Raw genomic sequence first — 23,132 nt, 5'->3', positions numbered from 1 at the left:
AAAATATTATGGTTTATTCGATAGAGTATTTTACAATGCTCCTTAAGACTAATTACAAAAGTATAAAAGAAATCTTTCCAAATCTGTTTTTCAGTTTAACCTCCTATTATTCAATCCACCAAATATAAAATCTACCAATCCTCTAAGGCTTAACGATAAATTTCACGACGTCAAGATTTTGAATGATATGAGCTTTCGGAATTAAGATAAAAATAGGAAACCTTTCGACGCAGCTGATTCAAAGTGGGACTTTATTATACCGTTTTTCTTAAAAATTACTGCTTTTTTGCCCTCGACTTCACCGTGAGCAGAACTCCTACCTAATTAGCTTACGTTCGTTCAGACGTCCCTATGTTCCCTACGCTTAGGTAAAATGAAATCTGTTCTTAAGGAATTCAATGCAAATTACCTTCAAACAAGATATTCTCTTACAATCGTTTTAGAACAGCAACTTATGGAAGAGAAAAATTTTTGCTCTTAGCTTTATGGCACATATTAGATCTGAGATGTCAATTTTTGAACATCAATTTTATGTTTTTTAACTTTTAAACATGTTTTAAACATGTTTAAAACACACAACTTTTTTTAAACATGTTATTTATCGACAAGCATTATAGATTTTTATAGTCAATGCTCACCAAGAACGTTTTATCAAACTATAATGGAAGAACAGTCAAACCAGTGAATATACAATGATGAGCATTTTAGATAACTTGCAACATTAGACTTTCCATTCTTTTGCTTCGTACTAAAAGTTGTGGAAAAAAATTCTGACAATAATTGTCTCAAAGCATCCGAATTTATACAACCCACAACGATTTTGGCTATAAGGTGTCTCGTTGTTTAGACTGAGAATGTTTATTTGTTTACTCAGCTTCAAACTGCAAACAGTCAGTACATACAATACATGATCAAATTTTTCCAGATTAATTATTAAAACTGCGCTGGTTTATAATTCATAAGATTGAAGTAGAAATTTGCATGTTTTGACAATGTTAAAATTTAATAAGCAGTAGTTGTATATTTTCTGCAGCTGAATTTCTGCAACTACCACGACTGAAAAATACTAAAAATTCATACCTTTTCCGGTCAAATTTTAACTCAGGATTTTTAGACAATTTTTGTAAAAATTTTGCCAAGAAAGCAGAAACTTTTAGTGCAGAAAAATCAATGCCATTTAGAAAACATCAAATGAAATTTATTGATTTGCAGAAGATCTAAATTAGTAATAAAATTGTCCCATAAAACTTTTCTGAGCCCCTATTGCTTGCAAATTTTTATTTATCATGACTATAAAAACGCAAGCAAAACTCATTTTTGGTCTTCGAAAGTATAAATTATTTTCTTTGAAAACCAAATTAATGCCTGCATTGAGCAAACAAGCATTTTGAAGGCCTATTTATCATCATTACAGACAATAAACAAGAGGCTTATTAAAACAAAACAACTATTATAAATTATCCCATCATTTTGTTTCCTAGTTTTTCCCTGGTTTTCCCTACAACCTGTCAGTTTAGTGTCAGAATTGTCATTCGTTCCCCACAAACTCCCCTCCCCTTTAAAAATCTCATGTTGAGGAAAACATTGGAATAATGAGAACGAAGCATGAAGCGCTTGTCAAAGTTGTGAACAAATGTTTCCTGGGGAAATGAACAACTGATGATTTAAAGAGAGAAAATTGAGGAAAAACAGGATAAACAAAATTTTTGTGAAATTAAAGCGGAAAAATTCCAAAAGGACGAAAAACAAAGCAATGCCAACTTGAGGAGCAAAGTTATTGATTAGCTGACCGATAAAATTTTGCAAACTATTGAAATTTTGAAAAATAAATTTTTTTCAAGTGCAACTCATCGGCTGGAAGAAAGCTTTTGCATCTAAAATAAAAAACATGTTTGAAAAACACTAGCAAAGATATAACTATAATTGTGGAACGGCAAGTACAGTTTAATTCTACGGAGCTAAAAAATATATAATTACATTCTCTTAGTTACATTTGATACAAATTTTTCCGGTTTTAACTGAAATTTACTTTCAAACTTCGTTCCACATGAAATAGCAAAAATGTTTCAGAAAAGATGAAGAAAAGGAAATCAGAGGACAGTTTAGTTATCTATATTGTCGGCTGAATGAGCGCTCGGCTGCTTGAACATTAATTGCCCCAATAAGAGGAGCAGGATGTACATAGATGGGCGATCGTTAAATGGCCGACTGGGGGTTTAGCCGACAAATAAAGTTGAGAAATAAAGTCATCAACCAAACCGCAAAACATTTGTAATGCTTGGACGAACTAGCAATATCTAGCGATCTTGACCAAACTTGACCAAACTGATCTTGACCAAAGTTGTCGACAAATCAGAATTAAGTTGTCGGCTAAACTTCTCAATTTTCCTAGTCGGCTATTTTCCCTGTCGGCCAATGTTCCTAGCACCACGTAGATGTTTGTTCAAAGTATAGCTGAACGTGGTGTCATTTCACATGACATTAATGATCTTAAGCCCAAGATAACCGGGATGAATTCTTGATAAAGGCACGCGCTCAAACAGACAGTGTAAGACAATGCTTTATCACATAACGTGACGCTATAGCCGCCGGGACGCATAAATTGTAGATGATAAAATAAGCTACGGTTTTCAAATCCCATTTAAATATTTGCACGCATTTATTATCTTACAAAAAAAAGAAAAAACCATATGCACTTCAAGGACGTCAAAAGTAAATTGATTCGTGGTTATAGCGTCCCAAATTAAGTATCAAGTCACTAATTTTCATAAAAATTTGGCAGCAGTGATCAGAGTTTTATAATGATTGTTATCAATTTTCCACGATTATTATTAATATTTGAGCCGTTAAAGTTAAAGAAATCAGATTTGCCATTTTTAAATCAAATTTAGATGTATGAGCTAAATTAAAAGCATCAATGAATCAGTCGACTAAAAATAGAAGAAAATCTCATGATAAAATTGTTTACTTCAGAGTCTTGATAAAAAAATATTATCAAAGTCTTGATAAAAAAATATTATCAGAGGTCTGTTACGAGGCGAAATAGCATCTCGACAAAAATGTGTTGAAAGGTCTTATAAATCATAAAGTAGGTCGCGTTACTTAAAAAAAAGAAAACACTTAAATTCTGATCAGAATAAGAAAACACATTCAAATTACGCAATCAGAAGTGTATTTTAATGTAAATTTTACATGCAAAAATCCTTTGTTTATAACAGTGAAGGTACAGTTTTGAACCAACAAAATTTATTGTTGATCAAAATTTTTTAACAGATCTTTTCGATATCAACAGATATCAACGATACTTTTCAACAGATATCAACAGATACTTTTCGATATCAACTCTAGTTGCGACTTGAGGAATTATTTCAAAACTGACCTTAGCCCACTTTGAAGAGTGAGGGTCATCGAACAGTTTCCAGAGATCCATCTGCAGTCTCAGTCTCTTGTTGATTCCCATCTTCTTCTGATGGTCCGAAATGCCAAACCTGAACAAAAAATACTTCGCTTTTAGATTAAACAATAAAAATAACTTCAATGTGATTTTATTTCGAACAAGTAAATCACAATTATAACCAGCTGGTCAACGATAACAAGTCAAAAAAATATTTACATTATAATTTTTACACTACATTTCAAATCAAGATTAGAGGTTCCGTGCTCTGCTAAGTAAATTTAGAATAATTTTGAATACGCGGATGCGTATTCTATATTATAAGAATAAAAATCGCCTCCTTTGTAATGACTTACCCCGCTTAAAAAACAAAATATACAATTTTTCTCAACATTCAACAATCATTATTTTCTTTTAAAATTAAATATGGTCAGAAAATGTAACGAGAACAAGTAATGGGTCACAAGTAAATTCTCTCGCGTTCAATATGCAGCACTTTTTAAAGTTTTTTTAGCACTTAACTAGAATCTGACAACCATTTTTGTCTGTTATCACACAAAAAAGTGAAAGTGTCAACCTGACACCATAAGCTTTGAAACAATTACATATCAAACTACTTTTTGCAAAGATCAATCTTGACTTATGTTCATTTTTGCCCGTCCACTGCCGATTATGTATCAATACTTAGCCACAGATTGATTGTGTACCAAAAAAACATATTGGGTTGGTGGTACGGATATTATATATGCACGAAGCAACAAGATAAGTTGAACGTAGGAAACGGAAGGAAATCGTCAGTTACTTATGGTTAATAAGTTCAAGTATTAAAAGAAAAACGTTGAAAACCAAGATACTATAATATTTAAGGACGAAACTCTTTTAACAAAAAACTTATCATTACCAGAAATTGCTATTGTTTCGACTAATTCCGTGACCAATAGCAATGATACATCTGAAGCAGCGTGGATCACATCACATGCTAATCTTATCAACGCAAAATTTTCTTGTCAAAGTTTGGGTCAAAAAGATGTAATCATCGGTAATTCTAGGTTTTCAATTACGACTGTACTTCAAATCAGGAGGAAAGTTATAAAAATGTTTAAGGTAAAAGAACGCAATTAGATTTTTTGCATTCGACTTTAAAAATTTGTCTGTCATTTGCGCAAATTTTGCTGCTCAGAAGCCTACCGAGAGAACAACAACTTAAAAATACTGATACAGAATTCCCAATTGCACAGTCAGTTGTTAACAGTGCAATGAGTTAAAGCTTTCAATGGAACAAAGTGATATTGCGATTTTAAATTCGACAGCACTGGCAAATTTAAAAAAAAAGAAAACACGAGGTAATCTTATAGACAAATGACAACTCATGAACAGTAAGACGTAAACATATATAAAATCTAACGAAGCTAAAAATTGACCATATTGCCTCCAATAGCCTGTTTCTTGGTAAAATAAAACTTCTAATTTCAGGACATGTGCGGGTTATGAGACGGGAGTGGTAAAAAAAATTCGAGGTGCTAGGGCCAACAGCTTCAAGTACAAAGAAAATGAAGATCATTTGTGTCACTCAGCTAAGAACGAAAAAAAAAATGATTTTGTTACATTTTTTTATTAGATCGTCTTTATTCGCACTGACGCTTTTATATATTTTCTAGCAGTTTTTATATTGAATAAATAAAAACATAAATACAACAAAAAAATCCGAGTAAAAATTTGTATAGTAGTTAGGACAGGAAATGTAGTTTGTGATAAGTAAAAGTTTACAACAAATGCCACACAAAATAAAACAAAAGACTAGAATTGAAATTAATAGAATCGATTAATGCGTAACTCAAAACATATCACAGAGTACAGTTATTAACCTCAATAAAAAAATTGAACAATTAGCACAAAAAATGTGTTAAGAAGTATCAACTTGCTTTAAAGTAGTAGTAGTAGTAGTAGTAGTAGTAGTAGTAGTAGTAGTAGTATTAAAAGACTTAAATTCCAACAAGAGGAATACATAGTAAAAGAAAGACATGACAGTACAAATTAACAAAGCACAGTAGCAAATTAAGATCTGCAGTCCACACAGCGACATTTAAGAAAAAATGTACATGGCCGATAGTAATTAAAAGAAAGTGTTTTGGCTATGAGAAAATTATCTAAATTCTTACAAAAAATATTGAAAGATGACCTAAAGTCAATGACGTTGATAGAAATTAAGTAATTGGCGGAGTGGATAGTTCGACTAAGAAAACAGTTGTCAGTTTTGAATTTTTTGTTCAACGGGTGTTCAAAAGAGGTTTTGACTGATCCTCGGGAGCTGAGTGTCGTACTATTGACATGTAGCTTTAAGTCACTCTCCATTGTTCCATGCCAAGTTTTCCATAGTAGAACAAGGTCAGCTCGCGCAATTTGATAGCAAATTGGATACAAATTTAGTTTTGAAAGTGTCTCGTTGTAATCCTCAGACCTAATAACCCAGCGCAACACTTTGTGCTGAAACTTTTCTAACACTTACAAAATACCAGTTGTAACACACCAAGCTTGGGAGCAGTAGAGTAGCACAGATAAAATCATAGTTTGGTACAACGTTTTCTTGCGGAGAATAGAAACTTGAAACGGTATGCTTCTTTTCAAAAAATTATAAATTTTATTACATTTCGCAAGTTTCGTCTTAACATGTGTTGTCCAACAGAGATCTTCAGTAACTAGCATTCCCAAATCCATAATCTCTCTATTGAAAAGAATTTCCGCTTCTCCTAGAAATAAGGGAGACTGGCTGCATTTAAAGTTCATCGCTTTACACTTTTCTGGATGAAATTCAAATTGATTTTTGCGTGACCATTCATAAATACCATTGATGTCACATTGCAGACCTTCGAAACAATCAACGCATAGCAGCTTTAGGTCGTCGGCATATAAGTAAACATGGGAGTTTTGCACATGGTCAACAAGATCGTTCATGTACAAGATAAACAGAAGTGGTCCAAGGACACTTCCTTGTGGGACACCAGATGTTACAACGGAGGGCCTAGAAAAACAAGATCCTATACGGAGAATTTGGTGTCAATAAAAATAGCTAGGTGGTGCAGCTTTAAAAATTTTTAAAATATATAATTTTTAAAATATATATTTTAAAAATTTTTTAAAATATATATTTTAAAAAATTTTTAAAATGATATTAACCGGATCACATTACTAAAAATCAGGGCGCCCAAATATATAAAACACAAACCATTTAAAAGTGCACGCACAATATATGAAAAAACCACTCTTTGAACCATAAATTTTTTCCTTAAATTTTGAACACGTTAAAGTTTCAGCGCATTTTTCAATGCTCAATGTAGACAAATTTAATGCCATCCTCTAATTGGGTGAGTTTCGTTAACAAAATTATGAATGTCACGAGACTCTAACTAGGAGCATCATTGCCGCTCTTCGGATAGCGACTACAGACAATGACTGCGGTAATTTGTTAAAGGCAACTGACAGACCTTCAGAACTGTTGTCAGCATTAATCCTCTTCAGAGCGATTCTTTAAGGTTTGTGGGAGACCAAAGATACAAGATACGTTCTCTGCACAAAGGATATCCACCGGGCAAAATGCCATTACAGAATAGCCAAGCAGCTGATTTTAGTGACCTAATAACCCACTCACGAAGGTTTAGATCAATGAAAAATATCGACTCTACCTTTCGAACAACTTTTCTTCGTTTTCCTCTCCGTCCTCGTGACCATCAATTTCGAGTGACTCCAAGATGCCTAAGGTCTCTTCAGTATTTCTGTGTCTCACATAAGTCATCCAGCAACAAGGTTCCACCTAAATTCAAAATTCAAAAACACCATGACTGAAATACTGAAAAAACATTTTCCGTGACGAAAGAAGGGACGACTTCAATAGCTCAAAATTCTATGCAGACATATTGGATGCTGAAATTTAAAACATTTGCTAAATTTTAGCCTGATTTTCCAGACACCTATTATAATAAGCGAAGAGCAATACTGATAATCGGCAAAAAAGTTTATCTGACCTCAATTGAAACTAGCTTTAACACGGTGAAGCTGATACTTTTGAAAATTTTTCGCCTATAATTTGTTTTTTTTTGAGATCTATTCAATAAATTGTAATTAATTGTAATAAATGTTAAAAACAATGAATTGTAACAAACTCATTAAAATTTCACATATGATAAAGTGTCATAGAGTAAATGTATAATTCCATGAATTTGATGACCAATTGAACTACTTTTTCAACCAGCCTGTAAAAATTTTTGTTCTTGCAAATATTACCTGATTTGAGTCTAAGCCCCAAAAAGCCAGTTCTTCTTCAAACAGGGGGCCACATACATCTGTGGGGTAATGCAGTTTACCTAGGCACATAAATGTTTCGATGTACGCTGAGAAAAAATGGGAAACCAAGTGGATAGAAAACCCTAATGGCGTTATAAGCCACAACGCCCCCCCCCCCCCGTTTGGGATCAATTTGTCCGATGTTGATCGATTTTGTTTTGCGAGATTAAGCATTAAAAATTATATCTTTTGTCGAAAACATCGCAGACTGGTTGCTATGAAACACTAGAGCACCTGTATTGGCTCTACTTCTTTTTCTTTATTTAACCCCCTATAACCCTATACACCCCATGTAATTCAACAATGCAGGAGTTAAATTATTGCGGGATTAAGCGATGAAGGGGTTAAAATATAGGGTGATAAAAGAATAGGGGTGAAAAGAATCAAGACACCCCTGTATGAGTTCAGCTTCCTTTAGCCAAAAAAGCTGAAGCTATGAAAAAATCACAACACTGAGATCACGAATGACAACACTGAGGGAAAAAATGATTTTTACAAGCAATCTTAAATTGGTGTAGTTGATTTTGCATTTAAAATGTACGTCACTCATCCTAATTATTCGAGATTAGAGCTGATATTGATAATTGTAATAAAAACGATTCCACACGCATTACTAGAATCCACATCATTTTTCGTCGAATCAGTTTTTCAAAAGTTGATTCAATTTTTTAAAAGATTTCTTAAGAAGGGTACGTCTTTTTATCTTCGGAGAGAAATCGAGTGAACTAAACAGATTTAGCAAAGCAGTCCGGCCGGTACAAAATTTCATTTTCAATGTTGCTGGTTTGGAACAAAAAAATGTTGACAATCAATGGTAGCCCAATTTCTACGGCTGAGTGGTACAGTGAACCCGAAGGGTGACCGGACAACAGATCGAAACGACCAACCCGAAGATAAACACTTCTTAACTAACCTGTTCTGTAATAATTGAGAACTTGCGCAAAAACGCCAGGATGTCGGTCGAAGAAATACTCGCCGGTAACCGGGTCATAATTGATGAGAGCCTCGGTCAGTTTGGACAGGCGAGTGGCCGGGATCTTCTTCAAGGTCGCCTTCTGAGTTTCGTGTCGGACTCCACCGACGTTGAGAATGACTCGACTCTCTCGCTGTTCCTCAGATTTCAACTGGAGTTCTTCTTGAACCATGTTCATAGTGGTAATGGAAGTGTAATAACCGGCAAGTTATAATTAATAATTGGGTTCAAACTGCTCCAAATATTTCGATGGAAATTTAGTAGCCGAGAAGTTATAACTGATAACAGTGTTTAACGTTTTCCAATTTATTTGGTAGCAGTGTAATAATCGCTACAGCATTAATTTGTTACTTGGATTGATATTTAACACTTTTTTTCAAAAAAATTGGACAGAAGTTATGCCTCTTGATTGCAATAGATTAGACCAAAAACTTCGAGCGGTTATAGATCTTTCGTACTTTCCTCGAATAAATAAATATTCTCAGAATATATAAATATAGGTAGCCACGATTAGGTCAAATTTGGGATATAATTCTGACTATATTTTTTGTTTAGACTTTATTGTTTTTTTTTACTTGGTGGAAGCGCGGGAGGTAAAATTTTAAAGGATTTTGTAACCCTTTTTATTTGAATATAACGAATGCGATAAAAGTGAAGGGGAATGTGAGTTTTTGCTAGTTTGGGACAGTTGTCGAAATTGTACTTTGTAATTTGCAAAGAACGACAGGTATCTTGGATTGTTTCTCGTCATAGCTTGAGTCTAAAACCATTACTGCCAGTTGGCGTTCATCATTTCCAGTTTTCAAAATAATGACGCAAGAAATTTAAAAACGGCTGTTCGAAGAATTGAAAAAGCAGTATCATTTTCGGAGTTTTTAATTACCAATTTTGAATGTCTGTTACCAATTTTGAATGTCTGTTACCAATTTTGAATGTCTGTCTGATGCTCGTAACAAAAACATTTAGAAACAAGAGGAGTAACTGCTTTCAGGGAAAGTTTGCAATAACCGCAATGTTATAACTAGCAGTTTATAAACTGCTTAAGTCTCAATAACTCATTAATAAATAAGGACACATGAAATTTGATAAGCTCAGTTTTTGATTATTTGTTGAAATTATGGCAGGAGTAATTTATAGTGTGGTACAATGTCACGTAAGTTGATTCAATTCTTTTACAGCATCGTATCAGCAGCGGTGAATATTCAGCTGAAACAAATCAAAATAAACATCAGAAGTTGAATATATAAATTAAATTTTATGTTACAACAAACTATAAAATCAAAATCTGAACGTGCTATCAATCATTTATCCCAAATTTTTAGGATAAGGGAGAAACTCAAAACGTATAGCACAAATGGGGGGTGAGAACGAAGCTCAACCTCAACAAGACGGGGGAGGGGAGGCACGAAAATTAAATTCAACACTGGGGGTTGGAGAAAAAGTGACGAAAGATATGATTTTCGTATCTGTTAATAAATATTCCTTACCTTAAATGTTGTAAAACTGATTTTAATCAATCTTAGAGAAAATGGCAGCAACACAAAACGGTTGATGAAAAAATGAGGTTTTAATTACTAAAGTTATTAAACTAATTAGCGGGGAAATTTCACGCCTACTTATTTTGAATCAAAAGAGCACCAACTGAAAAAATTAACGAAGCGAAATAAATAACGTTAAAAGACATATCTCGAAGGCTCCAAGCCAACATTTTTAACACGACAGTTTGGTTGAATTTTTGCAAATAATATTGCCGATACAATGCAGTTAAATCTAGCACATATACACAAATTTAAATATTCATTTAATTTAATGACAAACAACAGCTCGAAAACCATCCACAAAAAGTCACCAACAATTTCAGCAAAATGGAATTTAAGTGGCCATTATTAAGCGACCATTTTGAGGGATTTCAAGACAGATTTTAATGAAAACGTCCTTTAAATAAGCGAAATTTTATGGCGTGAATTTTCGGGTGCTTAATTGGGTTTCAAAATATTTTCCTGGTTTATACGTGCCCGGTATTACCATAGTGAAGGGCGGGGGGGGGGGGTAATGGGGGTTGAGAAAAAGGAAAAGTGGGCGGTTTAAATTAGTGAAACAGCCTAGCGGAATAAATAATTAACATACCGATTCTGTTAAATTCTTCAGTGGCAAAAAGCGAAACCAAAGGATTATTTTGACGCTGAAAGTGAATTGAAGTTGGATTAATTGCTTTGGAGCAATTTTTCAGCTTATTATCTATTTTAAGAAAAAAATCTGAAAACCGGAAACGTGAACAAAAGTTGAGCAGAAATAAAAACAACTTTAGCAGTTAGAAAAATGTCAAATGATAAGAAAAAAACTTTCACTGCGACGTCAGTTGAAATTGAAATACAAAAATTACAAGAAGCAAAGCAGGAAAAAATCAGTAAAAATTGATGCAGTGATTTGACTACTAAAATGTACTTTAAAGCATTAACTGTAATCAACACAAATAATCCATTCAAATAGAATACCTGTGTTAAATTAGAGCAGCAAAATAAACGAAATTTTGATGAAACTGGAATAAATTTTCAAGGCTGTGCGCCGGGATAAAAAATCGATAGGATAAAAAATTCTCTCACGTATTTTAACTGAATTAGACGGGGAGATTTTACTCTATTTTTCCCCTTTTAGTTAATTCACTTGCTTTGGTTAATTTTTTACAGTATAAAAACACACTCTTTGATTTGGTCTGCTTTTTATGATGTTTTTTTTGTTTTCTTTGTTCACTTTTTGGCCCTTTCTGATGTCACGGTGATCTGAAGGTCCTTATAAACATCTGCGACTGAAAATAAACGCAAAATCAAATAACTGATTTTCTTGAAATCTTCGATTCTTTCTGTTTGTTTAATCTTAGAAGCCATCGAAAATGGAATAAGAAAAATGAATCTGCTTTATGGGTTTTGAAAGTCTAAAATGGGACATTCAGAGTTCATTTGTCCAATATTGTATTTTTCATTCACTTTCACTCTTAACACAATTTTAGCCGTAAATAAGAACTTTAAAAGAGTATTCTGGATTCTCATTTTTTAAGCTTCATCCACAGAATATTATTTAAATAATTGCGAATTGTTTAAATAATGGGGAAAATTCAAAAAAAAAAACAATTTATTAGGAAACTTTGTCAGCAAGTAAATGAAACTTTATCTAGAAGGCTAGGAAATGTGCTTTTAAAAATCATGTTTTGGCCGCTCGCATGTTGCTGAACGAAGCGGAAAAGCATGAAAAAACTAATTAGCCGAACTCAATCTGTACTGCAAACATCAAAACCCGGGGGCTGTTCCAATTTCAAATTTACAGAGAAGTTAGGTTTCATAAGATTATTTTTCTGTAAAAACTTAGTCAAAAGTTTATCAAACCGATAAAATTCATTAAAAATTTCATGTTTTAGGAGCAATCTTTTCAAGTCAAAAGAAAAAAAAATACATGCAAATAATCTCTCTAATCTTTTTGGCATAAAAATTTAAAAACTTTGTCTTAAAGTTCGAAAATTCAAAAACTATTTTCAGTACTAGCGTATAAACCTTATAAGCCTAAGTTTCAGCATTATTACACACTTACAAACTCATCACAAAATAAAAGATATAAAAAGCATTAAATTATTGACCTACAAAAAAGGCGGAACTTGATATAACTTACGGCATTTAAATTTAAAAACTTGGACATTCAGAAAACTGTTGTTGTAAAAAGCAATTAAAGCATATATAAATTTTAGAAAAAATGAAAACTTTTAGTTGGTCAGAACTTAAAAATTTTTTATTGATAAAAATGAAATTAAAGATCAAAGCTGAAAGTTTACTATTTTATTTAGTCGACTAGAGTGAAAAAGCTGAAGTGAAAATTTTCAGGAAAATAACTACGGATTTCGGATCAAATTTTATCTAATCTACGGTTAAAGTAGTTTTGAGGATTTACTCTGCTCATCAAAATCTCAAGTCTGGGACAAAACTTTTGGGATCTATTCTGTTTCGCCCCCCCCCCCCAGCTTAGTGGGCGTACATTTTTTACGCCCCCAGGCGCACGTGCTATTTTCTTACATAGTAACGTGCTACATAACAACATATAATTTGTAACCGGGGGGGGCGTAAAACACACTGGGGGCCGAAACAGAAAAAATCCAACTTTTTCTTCGTTTCTTGTCATCAACCTTCTTTAAGAGCAATGACAAAAAACACTTTAGCATTTTCTTATTACATATAAAATTTTGTCTTTGGAAACTTCAGATCACAAACGCTTTTCCTGGTGCTTTTTAATCGATTTGAACAAAAAATGAAGTTTTAATTGGAGTATAATAATTAATTTTTTTAAAACGTCATAATCCGTTATTTGTTTCAAAAAATTTTTTTTGGGATGGTTCACAATTTGCAAAAATAAAAAATTTCGAAGTCCTCAACCGAAGTAGCTATAAATTAAAATCTGAAACTAAACAATCGACAAATTTGGAAATGAATAATCTAAAAAATGAACCGTAAAAATTGATTGTCTATGGTTGCAAGCCCTTAGAAAGAACTATTGTCAGCGGGATCAATTTGATCGATTGGTTTCAGTTTTTTAACTTTTTACAAAGTTAATTTGTGAAAATTGCAGCAGAACTTAATCTATTTTTCTCTAACATTTCTCCTAAAATTTCTCTAACATTCACTACTCAAAACGATAACTTCATAAAAAAGACAATTATAAAATGAACAATTGTATTTAAAATTTTGTAGCATTTGGTAAGAAGAATTTGAAAAACTTCATAGTTTCTGATATCCAGAGACTCTTCTTTCCAAATGATTAAAGCGAAAATCAAAATCTAAGCATATGAAAAGTCAATCACTTCAGACTCAAGGCACAACTAAGAAAGAAAAACATTCAGATCGACACAAAAAGAAGTAAAACCTAACTTAATTTTTCCTATTATTAATAATAAGACAATTATAAAATGCTAAGATGTGTTTCAAATTTTGTAGCATTTGGTAAGAAGCCAGAGATATCCAGAGACTCTTCATTCCAAATGATTAAAGCGAAAATCAAATTCTAAGCATATAATAAAATCAATAACTTTAGACTCAAAGCAAAACTAAGAGAAAAACATTCAGAACGACAAAAATGAGAAGCAAAACAAAACTTAAATTTTCCTTTTAGTAATAACCGTAAAAGATGATTGTGTATGATAAAATGACCTTAGAAAAAAACTATTTTCAGCGGATCAATTTCATCAATTGGTTTTAGTTTTTCAAAATTTTAATAGTAAACTTGTCAGGTAAATTGCAACTGCCCTTAATCTACTTTTCTCTTACATTTCTCCTAGATTTTCTCTAGTATTTACTACTCAAAACGATAACATCATAAAAAAGACAATTATAAAATGCTAAATCGTATTTCAAATTCTGTAGCAATTGGTAAGAAGCATTTGAAAAAAATTCATAGTTTCTGATATCCAGAGACTCTTCTTTCCAAATGATTAAAGCGAAAATCAAAATCTAAGCATATGAAAAGTCAATCACTTCAGACTCAAGGCACAACTAAGAAAGAAAAACATTCAGATCGACACAAAAAGAAGTAAAACCTAACTTAATTTTTCCTATTAGTAATAATAAGACAATTATAAAATGGTAAAATGCATTTCAAAATTTGTAGCATTTGGTAAGAAGCGTTTCAAAAACTTCATAGTTTCTGATATCCAGAGACTCTTCTTTCCAAATTATTCAAGCGAAAATCAAATTCTAAGCATATAATAAAATGAATCACTTTAGACCCAAAGCAAAACTAAGAGAAAAACATTCAGATCGACAAAAAGGAGAAGCAAAACAAAACTTAATTTTTCTTATTAGGAAAAATTTGAGCCTAAGAGTGAGCCAGATGCCCTCTTTCAACAAAGCTAGCCCCTTAATAAAAAATTTAAGACATTTACAGGAAGTAAATTTCTCTAACAATCTCAGAGGAAATAACTTAACATTTCTAGGCTCGAAAATACTCTAGATTAGAAAAATTTCGTCAGACTTTTCCCTGATTAGCAACAATATTTCTCAAACCACTTGCCTAGTGTAATGAAGTTTTTAAGTGCTAAAAACTCGGAAAAAATTTAACTTCATAACTCTCTCCGAATTTGTTTTACTTGAGCAAGTTCACAGGATCTCGATAAAAATAAAACTGTAAATTCAAGTTGGATGTTTATTAAGAAGTTTGTTTGAAGTGATCAAAATCATGTTTAGAAGAATAACTTAGAAAATTAGAAAAAAGGCAGCAACAGTTGAATATAATTGACTCAAAAGCAACATCACATTTTTGAAAATAAAACTTTTAAATATATTGAGCATATTATTAGTTTATCAGAAAATAGAACATTGTGTATAAGAGCCGATAGCTTTGGTGTTTTAAAGGAAACCTGACTAATAAAGTGTTAGTTTTTTCAAACAGCTACAAATAATTTGTTCAATAAAAATACAGTGAACAGAATAAAGCTTTGTACTTTTGATGATAACATTACTGAGGATCAATTTTACTTATCATAAGCATTTCGATCTGCTTTACGCATCTGTGCTAAAAACATCTTAAAACATTTCGGCGCAACTCATTAGCCCATAGATATCAGTCATGAGACAATTTTGTACAACACTTGCAAAAAGTTTAGTACGAATTAAAAAAATATAACGATCCTCTTAACATTTGATCTGGGTTAATGCTGTCAACACCAAAAAGTAAAGGAACACAAAATATAAAAGTTAAAACAGTTGCTTTTTATCTCTTCTATGTTCTTTATGCAATTAATCAAAATTCTAAAATTTACGCCCGTATGCTTTGATAAATTTGCAACTAGACAATATATGTCTGCATAAGAACAGAGCCTAAAAACAGTTTTAATAGTCACTCAAAATTGGAAAACAAAGTTACCAGTTCATTTTTTTGTCAAACTCTTAGATGGTTGAGGGAACAAACAAAATATTCAGATGACTGAAGTTTTAGCATCAAGGAAAAGCAATAAACTTTGATCGGCGACCACTTAACGTTTGAACGAGATAAGAAAACATTAAAATCCTACGCAAGAGAAAGATAGGGTCGCAAAACTTGAGCCAGCTGACCGCTGCTGAAAATTGAATTACAAAACCCTGAAAAAGCCGCGGCTTTCAATCAACCAAAAATGACGACGTAGCTCGAAATATAGATGCTATACATTCTAGAACAATCATATAAAAATTAGTGTAAAAACTTTAATAATATCCAAAACAAGACGGCTCACAAGAGTCGGCGCAGCAAAAACAGTGCAAACACGCAGTGGGATAAACGGCTATTTTTGTTATTGATAAACATCTTGAATCCAATTCTTCAAAGCAACTTTGAGCAAAAATTTGCCTCGATGGAAAAAAACTCAGCTAAAAACTTCATATTAATGATTTTTTACCTGCTATGAAATCCTGAGTGTTGTTTTTTTTCGCAACACACAACTTCTTTTCGTTGCAAAAGGGTGTCCAGTAGGAGTAACCAATCGACAAAAAAAGTGCTGAAAAAAGTAAAATTGGGTCAGACAATCAACACGTTAATCGTTCAGATAACATTACCAAAAAAGCTTGATCTCTGTTTTACTTGGATGACTTCCCTACCTTTTCCTTTCAATCAAACTGCGAACTCGAATTTCTTAAAAGCCAAGGGGATTTTAAGAATAAAAAAACAGCAGAAGTACGTTGAAAAAGAATTTTCGTCTTTTCACCAAAACTTTGCCCACTTTGATGTTACAGGTGGCGAATGCAAAGTAAGCCGATAGGCAAGCAAGCCGACAGAAAAGCAAGCCGAAAGTTATGTAAAAGTAATGTAATCTATCAGAAATAATAAATTGTCAGCCGTTACAATCAATACTGCGGCTAGTATTATAGTGCATAATGTGTTCCAATGCACCAAAGAAACAAAAATGGGTCAATTTTTAGACATCTAGTGGGTACGGGCCTCAGCAGACCGCTGTCCATGACCATGCCTCTCATCCGCTGTGGGATGTAATCCGGAAATAGCGGGCCGGTTATCGCGGCGAAGCCGCGACGCGCGCCCACCGGCCCTACAAGGGGCAAATTAAAATACGGGTATCCGAAAATTTTTCGGCTTACTTGACCTCATTTTCAAAATTCGGCTTCCTTGCCTATCGGCTTGCTTGACCGACACCCTTTCAGGTATCATTAATCTGTCAATTCAAATCACAAATTAAACAAAATGAACAACGATTAATTGACCTTCAAATTTAGAGCAAATAATTACAGAAAATCTTTCTCAAAACTCAAAGATTTCCCTTATTTCTACATACATTTGGACATCTGTTTGTCAAATTAGAGTGATAATGATAACTCCTATTCTGTTTCTCTTGAAAACACTTTAATTAACAGCAAAAAACGGGGTAATCAACAAATATATTACAGGTTAAGATATTAACCAAGTCTCCTATCATATAATACTAAAAAACTACGAACTTTAAGACCTGAGATTTTAAGACCTGAGAAAAGTAAAAATAGTTTCAACTTCTGGACGAATAAAACTGTAAATTAAAGTTGGATGTAAAATGATTGGGAATCAGGTTATTTGAAGCAAAAATAATTCAAAATCATGTTTACAAGAACAACTTAGAAAATTAGAAAAAAGACCAAAAACCACATCACATTTTTGAAAATAAAACTGTTTTAAATATATTGAGCATATTATTAGCTTATCAGAAAATAGAACATTGTTCATAACGGCCCATAGCTTTGGTGTTTTAAAGGAAACCTGACTAATAAAGTGTTAGTTTTTTCAAAGAGCTACAAATAATTTGTTCAATAAAAATACAGTGAACAGAATAAAGCTTTGTACTTTTTTGGCGCAACTCATTAGCCAATAGATATCAGTCATGAGACAATTTTATCATCAAGTTTTTAAAAGAAATACAACGCTTTGTCAAAATCAGTAAAGAAATGATAAACCCCTAAATAAAGCAGGTGGAGATTTAAAACAAAAATGACAACTTTAAAGTCAAAACTTAAAAAAATGGATTTGATTTGTAATAAAAACTTTCTTCAGTTCATTTACCTTGAATTTTATGAGCGCAAATCTAGCCTCTCTAGAGGCAAAGAACATAATCATGCACAATCCCATTTTTTCATATTAAATTAATGTAATACGTTAGTTATGAATTTGAGACATTTATTTTAGTATTCAACAAACATTATAAACTTTAACGGCTTTGATCTTTCATCAAAATTGCGCTAGAGATAAAAAAAAATTGATGAACCCGTTAGAATCGTGACCAGAATATTATCTACGGAACTGAATTTGGTTGACGAGAGACAAGGAAACTGATGGACGCAATGGAAACTGCCGCAATTTGAAAACTGCAAACTTTGTACAATACTTGCAAATGTTTAGTACGAATAAAAAAAATATAACGATCCTTTTAACATTTGATCTGGGTTAATGCTGTCAACACCAAAAAGCAAAAGAAAGAACCCAAAATATAAAAAGTAAAACAGTTACTTTTAATCTGTTCTATGTTCTTTATGCATTTTATCAAAATTCTAAAATTTACGCCCGTATGCTTTGATAAATTTGCAACTAGACAATATATGTCTGCATAAGAACAGAGCCTAAAAACAATTTTAATAGTCACTTAAAATTGGAAAATAAAGTTACTAGTTCATTTTTTGTCAAACTCTTAGATGTTTGAAGGAACAAACAAAATATTCAGATGACTGAAGTTTTAGCATCAAGGAAAAGCAATAAACTTTGATCGGCGACAATTTAACGTTTGAACGAGATAAGAAAACATTAAAATCCTACGCAAGAGAAAGATAGGGTCGCAAAAACTTGAGCCAGCTGACCGCTGCTGAAAATTGAATTACAAAACGCTGAAAAAGCCGCGGCTTTCAATCAACCAAAAAATGACGACGTAGCTCGAAATATAGATGCTATACACTCTAGATCAATCAAATAAAAATTAGTGTTAAAACTTTCGATAATATCCAAAACAAGACGGCTCACAAGAGTCTGCGCAGCAAAAACAGTTCAAATACGCAGTGAGATAAAAGGAAATTTTCGTTATCGATAAACATCTTGAAGCCAATTCAAAGCAACTTTGAGCAAAAATTTGCCTCGGTGGAAAAAACTCAGCTAAAAACTTCATATTAATGATTTTTTTACCTGCTATGAAATCCTGAGCGTTGTTCTTTTTCGCATCAAACAATTTCATTTCATTGCAAAAGTGTGTCCAGTAGGAGTAACCAATCGACAAAAAAAGTGCTGAAAAAAGTAAAATTTGGTCAAACAATTAACCCGTTGATCGTTCAGATAACATTACGAAAAAAGCTTGATCTCTGTTTTACTTGTATGACTTCCCTACCTTTTCCTTTCAATCAAACTGCGAACTGGATTTTTTTGAAAGCCAAGGGGATTTTAAGAATAAAAAATCAGCAGAAGTACGTTGAAAAAGATTTTTCGTCTTTTTACCAAAAATTTGCCCACTTTGATGTTTCAGGTATCATTAATCTGTCAATTCAAATCACAAATTAAACAAAATGAACAACGATTAATTGACCTTCAAATTTAGAGCAAATAATTACAGAAAATCTTTCACAAAACTCAAAGTTTTCCCTTATTTCTACATACATTTGGACATCTGTTTGTCAAATTAGAGTGATACTGATAACTCCTATTCTGCTTCTCTTGAAAACACTTTAATTAACAGCAAAAAACGGGGCAATCAACAAATATATTACAGACTAAGATATTAACCAAGTCTCCTATCAAGAAGTTAAAAAATTGGACTGATTCGTTAGAAAATTTAATTCAAATTTTTTCTAAATAATACCGCGTCCCAATCTCACATCACCTGTTTATGGAAAAAATTGCAATTTTCGGTAGATCAGAACCATATAATACCAAAAAACTACGAACTTTAAATGAAATTTTAAGACCTGAGAAAAGTAAAATTAGTTTCAACTTCTGGACTTTTCTCAAGCTGTGAGGATTGGAGATTTTTTGTTTGATGTCTCAACTGCAGTCATGTTACATACGTCATCCAAAATTACCGGCGACTGTGGCAGAGCTAAGTTTTTTATTAGTCGCAGCTTTGAAAAAAAAATTTCCAGTGATGCGACTTTATCGGAGTTCGTGAGAAATTAAGATGATCCGGCGTGAATTTTGAGGAGACTGTGTTAGTCATTGCCTGATGTTGCATCCAATTTGACGGCTGAACCAGTGCTGATAAATGTCGAGTAAAATGCGAGTTGGGTTTGCACCAAACTAATTATTCATTTGCTCAAAAGGTAAAATTCGTAAATTCAAGGTACGGCAAAAAAAAAGATTCAAGTTATCCAAAGCAAAACGAAACTGATGGAGTTCAATATGTTGAAGTTAATTTGCCATTTGATTGTTGTTGTCGTCTTCAAAATTCGAGTAGTTCTGGACCAGTTATGACATATTCGTATTCCAGCTCAGAAATGAAGCATTTTGATAACTTCAGGCTGATGGTGGAGCTCAAAACTTCACGTAAAAATACATATTTTTGAAATTAGCTTGTTCCTAGGTTGAAAAGAATATTAAGGTTCCGTGATGTCGGTTTTTCTATCCAGTTTTTCTCCGTTTTTTTATCGGGTGTAGCGGCCACTTAGCTCTGAATCACCCCCGTTGTCAGAGCTGGACCTCTTGTCCAAGAGGGGCTGATGTTTTACTTGTTATTGTCTGGAAGCTGTGTTCAATGATTTACTGCATTCAACCGCAATCACAGCAACTTTGCCTTAACTGGCTCAGATGGGCAACTGCTACCAAAGTTACAGGTCTTTAGAATGAGAACGTTTGCCTCTTTCCTCTTGCCTTGCAGCGACGAGCGATTTCTTTGACAGGTTGCTGAGCTAATTTGTCGAATTCATCCACTGTAAGCGGTTGTTCAATGCATAAGAGGTCAAGATTCCATTTTTGTAGTTACAGCTCGTCCAAGGTCTCGTGGAGGTCAGTAGTTTCATCTCCTTGCCGTGGCTTTACGTACAGGTCCTGAGCTGCTTCCAATTCCATTAATTCAACCTCAACTGTTACACGAACCGAGCAGGGCAACTTGGTATGGTTTTGGTTATGTCCGGCATTGTTTCGGTTGGTTTGCTTTTTGGTATCAGGCTTAGAAGTGTTTGATTGACAATTATTTGAATGCATTGCATAGTTTCAAATTTGTGTTATTGTAACAGCCCTACCCCATTATTATTCCTTAGGCAGTATAATGTTCCAGCTATTAATCTATTAATCTTATAGCGCCTTTCCGCTCAAGCTTTGTTTTACTTTCGTGCCACTGGACCATAGTGTATTTATTATTGATAACACAATTTGGCACGCAATTTATTTAGCTTTTGCGTGTTTCAAGAGCTAATTGAGAATTTGTTCCGTTGGCCATGTTCCTTCGCCCAAACGACACTTGATACTTTTCTGCTTACAATCCAGTTAGTTGAGCTTTTTCTCAACAAGCTTTTATAAATAACCTATTCAGTTTAATTCAATATTCTGAAAACTTACTTTGTCGATTATCCAAAGAAAAAGATAGAGCACAGAAAACAAGGTAAGATCAATTAAATTGAAGTTGTTAATTTCAACAAAAAAAACTAAAACAACCCAATCTCGAATCCCGCATTCGCAATTCAAACGTTCGTTTTTTTAATACCTACCGGGTTGTTATATTGTTGACAGGTTCGGGATTTTTTTTCCAAAATAAGCTATCCTGCAATTTTCAGGAACATCTGCTTTTTCTTTACCTTCTTTTCAAAAAAAAAAAAAAGAGAAAAATAACTCAAATATTCGGTCGTTTTTGTGATCTGCTTGACAGATAACGGTTGTTCTTTTTCTTAGATGAGCAATAATTGCCTTTAACTTTAGAACGCTTTGACAAATAGGTACTGATTTCAGAGGCTTCTCAAGCGTTATCCGATTTATCGGAAAATAGACGCTCCTTGCTTCCGCAGCTTCTACATTCCCAGTGTTTGTAGGTCCCACGTAGTAAGACTAAGGGGCTTAGCAAGGGAGGTTTCGGCGGCTGCTACGGCAACCTCAACGATACATAACTTAAGACGAGAGACCTGAAATCCTAAGTTAAAAAAAGTCTCTGCGTTCTTTTCTGTTATCTCTTAGAGGCCAGCTTTTTCTGGTCCCCACAATTTTGAACAACCGATATCTGACTTGCCGGTCCAATCGCAAGGTTGGAACTTTGTGCAGCATTTTTTATTTCCATGTAATTAATAACAAATGGCTGACGCAGCTCTGGAAGCTAAACTTCTTCTACCGGAGCCTTTTAACGGAACAAGTGATATTCAGGCCTATATAACACAATTCGAACTCTTGAGTTCGTTACAAAATTGGCTAAAAAAGCATTCAATAGTGATGGAACTCCGCAACACGACAGCGCTGGTCAACAGGTTTACATTGATAAGCGTCATACTATTTTTCCCTTGCGCTTACGAGGCAGTGCTATCGAATTTTATCAGTCATTAGATGACGCAACAAAAAATGATTATTCAGAGCTTAAAAAGCAATTTTTGCGCCAATATCAGGAACCTCCTGAATTTTTTCGGTCATCCCTTGCAAAACGTATTCAAGGCGAGTCCGAAAAAGTAAGTGAATTTTTAGCTGAGCTCAAACTTCTAGCTAATAAGGCTTATCCCCAAGACACGCAGGCAATCAGAGACCATATTGTGCTTCAATCTTTCATTGATGGCCTTCACAATATTCATGTAAGGGTAGAGTTAAGAAAGAACAAGCCGGCTGACATTAACGCGGCCTTAGAATCAGCACTCCACTTCGACGCAATTTACCGTCTTGAAGCAAATGCAAATGAGACTGCGCCTTCATCTACTTCTGTGAGTTCCATTGAAGCACTTTCGCGTAAAGTTGATAAACTCATGGCCGGACAAGTTAGTTACCAACCACGTTCTCGTCCGATGAACAAAAAATCGGGTCGCAGGAGCAACTCTCCTTACAGATTGTCTCCGTTTAACAAACGCAAGTCACCTACTTTCTCTCGTAGCCCATCGCAACACGGAGAACGTCGTCAATCTTCCTCTCCGCGAAAAACGTTTCTTGACAATTCACACAGTCGTTCAATCAGTAATGAAAGAAAAGTCAGGTTCACCGGACCAACTATTTGTTATGGTTGTAATCGTAAAGGTCATACTAAAAATAATTGCAAAAATTGTTGGAACTGTGGTTCTTCTCAACATCAGCGACGTAATTGCCCAGAGTCAAAACCATACTCTAACCGATAGCTTCTTCTATCGCCATAGTCCACCTTGAAAGAGTTTGTTCTCCATTTTTAATAACCCATGGCACAAAACAAGCGTATTTTTGGCATACAGTCGCTTCTTTCCAAAATAATAATCGCCGATAATATACTGCCTGCCCTGATTGATTCAGGTGCTTCAATTAGTGTAATTCGTGCCG

At 33.6% G+C, this 23,132-nt stretch overlaps 1 protein-coding gene across 10 annotated transcripts in view; it reads right to left on the bottom strand.

Moving 5' to 3' along the window:
• The window catches only part of LOC142350235 (uncharacterized), a 131,003-nt gene that overhangs the window by 55,048 nt on the left and 52,823 nt on the right, over positions 1-23,132 (bottom strand). For 7 of the 10 annotated variants that reach the window (XM_075402002.1, XM_075401998.1, XM_075402006.1 and 4 more), the window contains exons 2-5: positions 8,646-9,911; positions 7,673-7,752; positions 7,075-7,202; positions 3,380-3,488 (exon numbers count right to left, since the gene is read on the bottom strand). In XM_075402002.1, the coding sequence (XP_075258117.1) occupies positions 3,380-3,488; positions 7,075-7,202; positions 7,673-7,752; positions 8,646-8,883 (555 nt within the window). In that variant the 5' untranslated portion in view covers positions 8,884-9,911. Of the gene's footprint in view, positions 1-3,379; positions 3,489-7,074; positions 7,203-7,672; positions 7,753-8,645; positions 9,912-10,192; positions 10,483-10,832; positions 10,892-11,200; positions 11,703-23,132 lie in introns of those variants that run through there. The other 3 variants (XM_075402001.1, XM_075402007.1, XM_075402004.1) reach the window with 3 other exon arrangements.

Source organism: Convolutriloba macropyga, chromosome 12 (genome assembly GCF_964194025.1).
Source record: "Convolutriloba macropyga chromosome 12, txConMacr16.3, whole genome shotgun sequence".
NCBI classification, from domain to species: domain Eukaryota; kingdom Metazoa; phylum Xenacoelomorpha; order Acoela; family Convolutidae; genus Convolutriloba; species Convolutriloba macropyga.
Note: the sequence above shows the minus strand (reverse complement) of the source record. Positions and strands in the feature narration are given on the sequence as shown.